Source organism: Micromesistius poutassou, assembly GCF_964030765.1.
Source record: "Micromesistius poutassou genome assembly, chromosome: 18".
Classification (NCBI taxonomy): Eukaryota; Metazoa; Chordata; class Actinopteri; order Gadiformes; family Gadidae; genus Micromesistius; species Micromesistius poutassou.
The window spans coordinates 7,034,358-7,045,435 of NC_140288.1; the positions used below are offsets into that span (position 1 = coordinate 7,034,358).

At 48.4% G+C, this 11,078-nt stretch overlaps 2 protein-coding genes across 2 annotated transcripts in view; one reads left to right on the plus strand and one right to left on the minus strand.

Annotated features, from left to right (window-relative positions):
• Positions 1-1,885: 1,885 nt before the first annotated feature.
• Positions 1,886-7,636, minus strand: pus7l (pseudouridine synthase 7 like; the record flags this gene model as incomplete). Its single annotated transcript, XM_084483451.1, has 9 exons — positions 6,706-7,636; positions 6,038-6,197; positions 5,431-5,641; positions 5,145-5,243; positions 4,709-4,790; positions 4,094-4,259; positions 3,504-3,624; positions 3,299-3,352; positions 1,886-2,266 (listed from the first exon to the last, which is right to left on the minus strand). The coding sequence occupies exons 1-9, from the start codon at positions 7,493-7,495 to the stop codon at positions 1,886-1,888; spliced, it is 2,064 nt and encodes a 687-aa protein (XP_084339577.1). The 5' UTR covers positions 7,496-7,636.
• A 2,539-nt stretch (positions 7,637-10,175) lies between these two features.
• The window catches only part of LOC311363105 (tetraspanin-8-like), a 6,105-nt gene continuing 5,202 nt past the window's right edge, over positions 10,176-11,078 (plus strand). The window contains exon 1 of the mRNA XM_084483037.1: positions 10,176-10,400. Within this exon, the coding sequence (XP_084339163.1) occupies positions 10,341-10,400 (60 nt within the window). The 5' untranslated portion in view covers positions 10,176-10,340. The remainder of the gene's footprint in view (positions 10,401-11,078) is intronic.

The following is an 11,078-nucleotide window of genomic DNA, read 5'->3' on the forward strand; positions in this document are numbered from 1 at the left end:
GGTGGTGCGGTGCATTAACATGTAGTCGGCCTACTTACTCATGCCACAGATTAGGCACTAATAGAACTGTTCCCCATCCTTTGATAGTGTGGGAACACTCTGGACAGCTGTGGGCGCCCGGTGGTGGGGGAAGGGGGGGGGGGGGGGGGTTTGAAAGACATTCACAATTATACGACAGGAAGTGGCTGAGAAAGCGATCGTTGAATGATGTACTCGTGAGTTCAAGGACTCGTTAATTCCCCCCCCCCCCCCCCCCCCCCCCCCCCACTCCTCAATACCAGTTCGCCAGTCACCACCACCACCAGTCGTCGGACAGACGCAACAAATCTGGCGGAGCGCTCCCAGGGCAGAGGCTCAAGGATATTGTGTCTCCGAATAAGTGAAGCTGACAACTTAATGGAGACGGGGGGGTGCCTTTGGGGTGCTTTGATTTCTTGCTGTTTTTATTAGGCTAGCACAACATGAACGACTGGACTGTTGTTAATGGCCTGCTCCGTACTGGAATGGACTGGTTTGGAGGGGGGGGATGTTAAGGGAAGTTAAGGACTTGTTTAATGATGTCTCGTAGATAAACGGTAAATGTACTGCGTTTATATAACGCTTTTCTAACCAGTGGCCACTCAAAGCGCTGCGCAATATTGCCTAACATTCACCCGTTCACGCACACATTCGCACGCCGACGGCGGAGTCGACCACGCAGGGCGACAGCCGGCTCGTCGGGAGCAGTCAGGGTGAGGGCGTCTCGCTCAGGGACACCTCCGCCGGGGATCGAACCAGCAACCTTCCCGCCCTCCCTCCTGAGCCGCATGCCGCCTTGGAGGTGGGGGGGATGGGGGGGAGGAGAATCCACTTAGGACTCTCACTTAGGACGCGGTGCTGTTATGTCACCTCAGGGAGACGTAATGGGGTGGTCGTTCCCTCGACATGTGACTCCTGTTAGAGCAGTTGGAGAAGTGATGGAAAAAAAACTGCAACACTCATCGCTGTCATCGTCAAAGGAGTGAAGAAAGTGTTTGAGACGACGTGTTATACGCAGCGAGAGAGGTTATACCTTTGTAAGCACAGTAGGCCTACAAAGACTGTCAAAGAGGCGAATAACTGTTTCTGTTTTTGTTTCTGTTCTTTTTGTTGCTGATTTAAGGGGAAAAAAACCTGGAAACTGTAAAAAAAAATCGCTAAATTGAAAAGACGTGAAGTGCTTACAGAGGTTCCTCGAGAAACAGATGCGAGCACTTTCCGAAAAATACAAAATCGAGCTGCTCCTGAGACACAAAACGCTGTGTGCAAGTCATAACCCGGCTATATAATAGATCTACGTCAGCTGCTTCCTACATAAGACTACCTCAAATCACAGGGATTACAAACAGCCCAAAGCCATACCATGAGGTTATTCATTAGGGGGGGATTTTATGGGCGGTTACATTTGAATATTCTCATGTAAAAAGTATCCATAAATTAGCCAGAGGAGACAGGATCGTATCCATTTCGTTTCCGTTTGAATAACGCTGGCCTGTGGTGTGAATGAATAAGAATTGCACTGGTATGCTGTGCGATGTAACTGCAAACATTTAGCTGCAACTAATTCTGATGTGTTGTCAGGACTAGTTATATTTATTCACTTCAGGAACTCAAGAAAATCCTTTCACATCAAATGTGGTACGTTACCGCCATCTAGTGGCTGATTCTCGACTCTACATCAAATATGGTCAACGTCTTTGGATGACGTAGTCGTGATGAATTTGCGTGTACTTGTAACAGTGGAAGCTGAGCAATAAATCACACTCAAGTTGAAAATATTTTCTATTTATTTGAGTAAACTCAGTACATGGAAATTATCCAAAGGAACAAAACAGAAGAGAAACTTAGCGTGATCCGAACGGCAAAACTAAACGTCACACTTCATCATCTCTCGGAGGCACACCGTGGCGTAGCTGGAGCTCACCAGGTCAAAGTTCAGGACAAGGGTGAGTGGTGCTTTCTCACTCTCCCTCCTCCTCCTCTCCATTTCCTCACCTCCTCTCCCCTCACCTCCTCGCTGCTCCTCCTCCTCTTTCTCTTTCTCCTCCTCTCCACGCTCCTGCAGCCGGTGGGTGAGGTTGCGCGGGGTGGCCACCAGAGGGCGGTAGCAGCCCGGCAGGTTGAGTTTGAGGCCGGTGATGCGGAAGCGCCCGTCGCCCAGGCCGTCGCTAGCCAGTCTCTCCTGGTACCAGGGCCCCATGGCGTTCTGCGGGTAGCTGACCGTGTTCCCGGGCATGGGGAGTACCACCTGGTCCCCGACGACGGAGAGCGGAGGAATAGCGGGTTAGGCGTCTCAAAAGAGCAGTGCTAGGGACTTCAAAAGGTGTTAAAAGGTGACATGTTACACCACCAGGGGGGAGTGTGGTTAGCCGTGACAAGCCGTTTTGAAAATGTGCCTCTTCTGACATCACAAGTGGGCGTGTCCACCTAGATGTGTGACGGATAGACCTCTGAAGAATAAGTCCCGCCTCCGAGGCTCCGGTTCCCTCGGTCAAATGTCTATGGGTAAGAATGACGGGGTTTTTGAATGATCGCATATAACAAACTCTGTAGGTGACGTTTTGAACTACACACATTTTCCATCTAGTTTCGACTATCGATTTGAATACTAGATGAAAAATGTGTGTAGTTCAAAACGTGACGCAGCTTTTACTTCTCCGCCACCTACAGAGTTTGTTATGTACGATCATTCAAAAACCCCATGTTATTCCCCATTGACATTTGACCGAGGGAACCGGGAGCCTCAGAGGCGGGACTTATTCTTCAGAGGTCTATAGATGAGCAACGTTTGCTCCAGTCCACTGGGTAGGCTGGTAGACTGATCTATGCAGCGCACATCTAGGTGGACACGCCCACTTGTGAGAATCAGAAGAGGCCGATTTGCAAGACGGCTTGTAACGGCTAATCACACTCACACCTCGGGGTCTTATATGTCACCTTTAACCAATAACACACCTGTAGTGTTTCTTTATTATTTTCATATTCTTGGAATGTATCAGGTGGAGTTTACTGCAAAATACTGCTGCTTTGTTTTCAGTCTACAGTAACATCTTGTAATTTAGCAACAGATTTTATCAAGAGCGGCTAATAAGGACGGGATCGATGAAATCATACAATCAAAACTAGAGTGAACACAAATAATGTGTGACAAACAGTTGTTACATAGAGCAGCTTTTTGATGTGTGACAATGTGTTTCTTCGTTACACAACAAAAGCTAAGAGTAGTGACTGATTGAGTTAATTCAGGATTCAACATGATGGTTGTGTACTCTGCTCAAACCTGGGCTAGTGTGTAGACTCCATCCCTCTCTTCCTCAGCACTCACCACATGAATCTAGACATGAATCAATAACACGGTTTATAGTTGATCAATGTATGTCGTTTATTTACACATTTTCTATGGCACATTATTTCCCATTGTGTTTTTCCCATTGAATTTTTTTTATGTATTTGCGTTGGATTTGTTGAGTTGATGTGGTCCGTACCTGTGGAAGGTTCGAATCCCCTGTGTCTTCCTGTTGGTCTTGCTGCTGCCACACCAGATCTCCCTGAATGGGGGCGTGGCCTAGAGTAGCCAATCGGTGGGCCACAGCCTCGTTCCACACCCTGTCAACCACAAGAACACAACACATCGACATCAGGATCTACTAAGTATCAAGAAGCAACAACTATAAGTTTAAGTTTATTATCATTTTGAATGAGATAAATGTCAACAAGCTCCATAGAACACAACATGGTAACACATTTTATCTGACATTTAGTGCATTTGTGTCAACAAAAAGTATTTTAATCACCACTAGAAGGCAGCAACAATACATCGTTGGACATTTGACATGGCTGAAGAATCTACTTGTGCCAAAGAATGCAATAATACGTAACCACTTGTTCCATTACAAGTGGTTACGTATTATTGCATTCTTTGGCACAAGTAGATTCTTCAGCCATGATCTGCTAACACTAAAATAAAAAAAATGCAGTCCATTGGAACAAATTCCAATGTATCCCGAAATTCCCTGTCTGGGATGAATTCACCACCAGTCTGTGTCATCTTCAATGGGAAGTGTGTGGGAGTCACCTGCTGCAGTAGGCGTGGGGGTAGAAGACCCTCATGCCGTGGGGCAGGCTGAGCCAGGCCCGGGTGCAGCCCTCGGCCCCGGGGCCGTAGCGGTGAAGGGCCCTCAGCATCAGCCTCTCCCGGGCCTTGGAGGCGGGCATTAGGGCCAGAGACTCCTTGGCGTTCTCTGGGTGGAGGGTAGAGAGAGAGAGAGAGACACACACAGAGAGACAGAGGAGAGAGAGAGAGAGATGGGGGAGAGGCACAGAGAAAAAGAGAGAGACAGAGACAGACATAGAGAGAGATGGGGGAGAGACACAGAGACAGACAGAGAGTTGTGGGGTGAGGAGAGAGACAGGGAGAGATGAGAGAGAGGGGGGAGGAGAGAGACAATGAGAGAGGGAGAGAGGGATGAGATAAGAGAGAGAGAGGGATGAGGTGAGAGAGAGAGGTGGAGGAGAGAAAGAATAGGAACAAATACACACAAATAAACCTCATCTCTTCTCATCGGCTCAGAAGAGGACAACGTCATGGAATTTCTCCCGTGACGTTGGCCATATTTGCACCATTTGTTTTGTAAACAGGACCAGCAGCGGTACATTCAGGTACAGTAAATATGAATCTACCAGCACGTACCGGTCTGGATGAAGTGCCTCTTGGCCTGGTTGTGGGGCTCTTCTCCGTCTTCTGGAGTGAAGAACAGGCGAACAGCTCCCACCTGGAGGACATCAGATCACTGCGGTGATTTAAGAACCGTATGTTCATGTTTGATCCATTCAACCAATGTGCTTCAAAACACTTAGAATGATCCAATAATGTTCATGATTTGGAAATTGGAAACACGCAAGTTGCACTTGTGCTGATCAACTCATACCACGAGCCTCGATGAACCACCAGACAACTGACACAGCAGGTTTTTTTACACGTTTAAACATGATTGGCATCATTCAGGTTATTTATAATCCAAAAAAGCAGAACTACTACTAAGTAGAAAACTGGTGGTCAAAGGCTGATCACGAGGAGACGGCTACTTCTACAGAGGTCCAGACAAAACTAACTCTGTGATATCTACCATGTCCTCCTTCAGCAGGGCCAGTCCTACGCGGTCGGACTGGACGCTCTGGCTGCTGCCGAACCGCTGCGGCCCGTAGTAGTTGACGAACCCTCTGGCCTGCAGGGACACAACCAAACAAGCTAGATGGAGCAGGTTGACATTGGGGATCAAACCAGGAACCTTTCTGCTCGGAGTCAAACCTCCTACCAGACTGCCCTTCCCAAATGTTTAGACAGCAATCAAACCAACAACCCAAGACTCCAAACTCTGGTGGGGTCGTGGTCCTGAAGAGGCGTACCCTCACCTTGACGTTCTCCACGGCCCGCTCCACCGCGGCGGCCACGCCCCTCTGACCGGCCCCCTGCTGGTCGCCGTCGCCGCCCGCCCGCAGGTGTCGGACCACCAGGTCGAAGTGGTTTCCCGCCAGCCGCCCCAGATGGAGGGGCTCGGCGGCGGGCCGCACGCGTGTCACGCGGAGCCCTCTCCGCTCCAGCTCTGCCCCCTTCTCCGTCAGCCTGGCGGGAAGACGGGAAGACCAAGAGACACTCAGACGGACGCAGTGGCGTAACAAGCCAACGACGGGCCCGTAGGCAGGATGATTTTTGGTTTTTGGCCGGAGTGAGACTCTGTAGAATCTTATAATGCTTACATTTCAACAGGGTCCGTGGGTGGAATTGTTGAGGGGGGGGGGGGGGGGGGTATGGGATTGCGGGCGGACGGGATTGTTGACGAGTAAGGGGGGGGGGGGGGGGGGGGGAGCAACTCAGGAGCAACTCAGCTCAATTTGAAACTTAGAACTAGCGCTGAATGCAGGGTCCGGGCGATAAGATGAAGTCGCTGGGGTGGGTGGAACCACATGACGGCTGATCACCCAGAAGGACCCAGCAGTAGCATCAACCTTCTAGGCCTACCTTCTGACCGGCACGTTCTTCACCACCATGGCCTGGTAGGTGACGGCCCGCTTGTCCTTGATGCCGGCGTAGGAGAAATCTGAGGGCACGGCGCCCAGCGTGGCCGCCATGTAGCTGATGGCTTCCAGCGTCTCCAGGTTCTCCTTACGCAGCGTGAAGGCTGGGGGAGAAGAAGACGACGACGGTGTGAAGCAAACTGGGGACAGACCCCTTCAGGTTCCACCCCGGGAACCGGTGACGGTCGTCCCTCCTTCCCGTTGTCCCGTCTAGAACGGACCCTACGATTGAGAACACTTTAACATTTCCTCCCAAGGAAGAGGCTCCCAAGGGCCCTGTTTAACTGGGGAAAAGGGCCCTTTTTTTAGAGCCACTGTTGGATCCATCCCCGTGAGACCATCCGGATCTTGCGTGTTAATATTTGGCTTCTCACTTCAGATCATTGCGACACTCAAACCTTTATATCAGGATGGTCTCACAAGGCTAGGTCAGTGGATGCTGTTTCTGGAGCAAATTCTAACACAGACCGCTTACTGAGTTAGTTACCTTAAACTTGACCCCCCCCCCCCCCCCCTATTAGGGGGCCGTTTTTTCGATTTTGTTTTCGATAACATTGACGAGTTGTGAGTGACATGGCTTGTGACGTGTGTTTGAAGACTGATGAGACAAACCGGTGTAGACCTGCTCTTCTTCCACACTGTCATCTTTGGTCCTTTTGCGAGGCCTCAGGCGCACTGAGATGGCAGTGCCCCCCGGGTCGTTGAAGCTCTTGGTCTCCACCAGCTTGCCGAACCTGCGACTGAGGAAATGATGGACGGTGGTCCGGCGGTCCTTGACGTCGTCGGGCCTAAAGGTGTACGAGGAGCCCGGCGCTTTGGCATCGATGAACCGGAAAAACTCCTCCGACTCCTCCTCCGTGACCAACCTGGAGAGCTCCAGGTAGTCCGGGTTCTCCCTCACCCTGATCTCAAACTGACGGGTGACGGTCATCAATGAGGGGAACTGATGTCGGAGGGCGCGGTGGACAGCCATTCTCTGGGGTTTCTCAGGGAAAGACCCCAGAGACATGTCTGGGGTCTGGGTCTGAGGGTTCAGCTCACCCCTCTTGGGCTCAGAGTGATTTTGTGTCGTAATGAGAAACCGTTCCAGTTCCTCGTACACTGAGAGACCTAAAAGTGTTCTCAGGTCCAGATCCACTGGGCTGGGAGGGTCGATGTCTGGCGGGGTGACCGCGCTGTCCTGTTTGCATTTTGTGTTTTTTTTGCTCTTTGCGGGCAAGCCATCGGGACTGCGCTGATCGATGTTCTGAGGACATACCACTAATGTGTTGACTAACTGCTGGTGGATATCAATCTCAGTCACCACAAAGTCCTTGGTGTAGTTTTTGATCGTCCCAGTAAAGCCTTCATGGTCGGATATGAAGCAGTTGGGAACGTCAGTCACACACACTTGTTTTTCCATTCTTCACAGACCATCTAGCTGAGAAAGTATGTGTCGAGTGTCTAATGAATTACAGCATGCAGTAAAAACGATTATACAAACGATATATGGACATAAGCACTACTAGTATCAGCACAAACACTTCACACAGCAAGTAAACAACACCATGTGGAAAGCAGAGCGCTCAGCGCTGTTCTTCCGCACCACGTGACGTGATGCGTTTAAAGAGACAGGTGCTGTTTTAAAATAAGTAGAAAAACGTTTTCTGGGACATTAACATTATCATTTAATATACATTTTTGATTTAAATCATTTTTTTTAGTATTTTTACTTGAATACAATTTGAATTGGTGATTTTTAATTTCAGCGGAGACAAAGTATGTTCCTGTTTACTTCCTTCCCTTCCAATTTCTTCTACGCTCGGCATACACGCACTATTGATTCCTACGCCTTTAGTTTGAATACTGTCAGTGTCAACGCAACTCGAACCACACAAGGAGAAGACAGCTCTTCTGAGGAATTAATTTGAACTCTGCTTCCCACTAGCATGCTCTGTACCAAAGAATGCCTCTGTCCATTCACGTCCTCCAGATGTGTGTGTGTGTGTGTGTGTGTGTGTGTGTGTGTGTGTGTGTGTGTGTGTGTGTGTGTGTGTGTGTGTGTGTGTGTGTGTGTGTGTGTGTGTGTGTGTGTGTGCGTGTGTGTGTGTGTGTGTGTGTGTGTGTGCATGTATGTGTGTGCATGTAGGTGTGTGTCTTTAATGATTACTCCTTTGGGGCAGCCTGTGTGTATGTCACAGAATTGAATTAGGGTTGCAGGCAGCATCGATGTGTGTGTGTGTGTGTGTGTGTGTGTGTGTGTGTGTGTGTGTGTGTACGCACACATGCCCCGACTTCACCGCATACGTGTGTATGTGTTTGGCCTCTGTGTGTATGAGGCGTGTTCCGTTGCGTATCCTCACGGACCTGCGTAAGCACGCGCTGTTGGCCGAGAGTCCATTAATGAACGCTTTCCAGATGTCTGCGCTCTTCATCGATTAAACACTCGGAAATAGAGGAACAGAGAGGGGGGAGATGGAGGAGATAGATGGACAGGATAGGGGACGGACGGACAGCCGGAGAGGATAGATGGACGAATAGATAGGTTATTCTGATGTAGCGGGTCATGTGACCTGGAGCTGAACCGGTCCCACTGGGTCCTTTGTTCCCGCAAAGCAAGAACAGACAAGTGCTTTATCACACACACACACACACACACACACACACACACACACACACACACACACACACACACACACACACACACACATACAGACTACAGTATGACATCCACACACATAAGCACACTTGAGTGCATTCTCTCTCTTTCTCCCCCTCTCTCTCTCTCTCTCTCTCTCTCTCTCTCTCTCTCTCTCTCTCTCTCTCTCTCTCTCTCCCATGCATTCTTTCTCTCTATCCTCGCCTTAATGTGTGTGACGTCCATACTATCTTATCCGGGTTCTTGCGCGTGTCTAGCTTTGTTTTAAATAAAGTGTGATACTTTTATTACACTTGGCCCCGTGCCCCAATCCACTGCATGGGAAGCCGTGCAGTATGTGTCCCACAAGGGGCGCTGAGGGGGGTGTGAAGCCCTTTCTGTACAGGCCTGAAGCTTCAAGCCCTCCAAGAGAGTTTCCAACAGAGTAGATTGGTTCCAGTGCCAAATGTTTACATTGAACTTAGTGAAATGACATTGTGGGCCTGAGTCTGCCATTTTGTTTTCGATGAAACTGAACGGATCGGTGTGTTGGTTTGATGATTGACAGCCTATCATGAGTAAAGCGTAATACTTTATAATACTTTATACCGACATGTCTGGTATAAAGTATCCATTATATTTCATGTTTTGTTTTTTTAAAGATAAAGATACTTGAGAAATAGTTTCTCAAGTATTTATTGTGCTCCTTTCAAGAATATAGTTTATTCTATTTCTGATTATGACTTATTGAGTATCTCTTGCTTAAAACAAAAACAAAACTTTATTTTCTTCCCATCCCAAGCCATTTGTGGCTTTAGTGACTTGAATGACATGTTATACATGTTAATTCTTGCATGTCATGTTCAATCTATGCTTCGATGATTTCAAATCTGGTAGAGCTCGAATGATTCAAGACGCAGAAACGTGGGACAGCCCCAAACTCCCCTTGGTTGAATAAGACTCAGTGGGATCTCCAGAGCTTTCCCTAAAATGCCATGATGTAATATCCTCCCCTCTCTCTTTCACTCTGCCATTCTCTCGCTCGCTCTCTCTCTCCCTCTCTCTCTTTGACACACACACACATACACACACACGCGCGCACACACACACACACACACACACACACACACACACACACACACAAACAGACAGAGAGACACACACACACACGTGTCTCTCTCTCACACACACACACACACGCACACACACACACACACACACACACACACACACACACACACACACACACACACACACACACACACACACACACACACATACAAACAGACAGAGAGACATACACACACGTCACACACACACACACACACACACACACACGCACACACGCACACACGCACACACGCACACACACGCACACACACAATCTGGCCCGTCCTCTCAGAGACTGTAAATAGTGTGGCCCCTCCCTTGTTACCCACGTTACAGGACGTTATAGGCTGGGCGTAATAGCACTATTGCGAGGGCTTACTAACATCTTGGCCATTGCCTCGACTGCAAAAAAAAAAGAGCCTGCGAATTAAACCATACCAGAGATTCACTTTTTTTCCATCGTGTGTTTTCTATCGACTAGGACCCGTTTCCTGCACAGTGAAGTACACGCAACGTTACAATGAGTAAAGTCAACTCATGTTTGAAGCGGGGCTTCATAATCTTGACATGTTTGATCGGGGTAAGTCCATGTCTATTTACTTATCGTTAAAAACATAGATAGAACATGTAACCTACTCCGACGAGGGGTGTTGTTGCGAGTCTGCGTCTCTGCTGGGATACTTTTGATGTTGCATGCAGTGGCTTGTTGATCTGGAACATTGGACTCATGTTTCAGTCGGGCTGAGACAGGATCACTGCAGACTGCAATAACAAAGCGAAACATCAACAAACAAGCTAAACGTTTAATGCGGTAAAAAATAGAAGACGCTGTTTAAAGTGGATCGTTGGTGCTTGCATGTCCCGTCGAGAGCCGATTTAATGTTTAAGGGTCTTTTGCAACATTTTGGAGAGTTGATCAGAGTTCGTTGAACTTTGATCAGTCCACGATTTCAATCCATTGATTAAAAGAAATACTTGAAAACACATTGTGAGTAACTCATCTCAACTTGTCCTTATGACCCACATGTGCTTTGGTCATTAAGTCACGACCCCGAACAACAAACACATTCTGAACGAATCAGCATTTTTCATGTAGGCCTACTTTAAAACACGAAGCCAACAAAAAGATGCAACAATTGGGGATGAACTCAATGAAATAGTAAGGGGATTCCTTCTAAAGTTTAAGGGTAGGCATATGCTCTGTAGCCCACTCAAAAATGTCCAAGTTGCGACCCACCTATGGCATTAGGTCAGGACC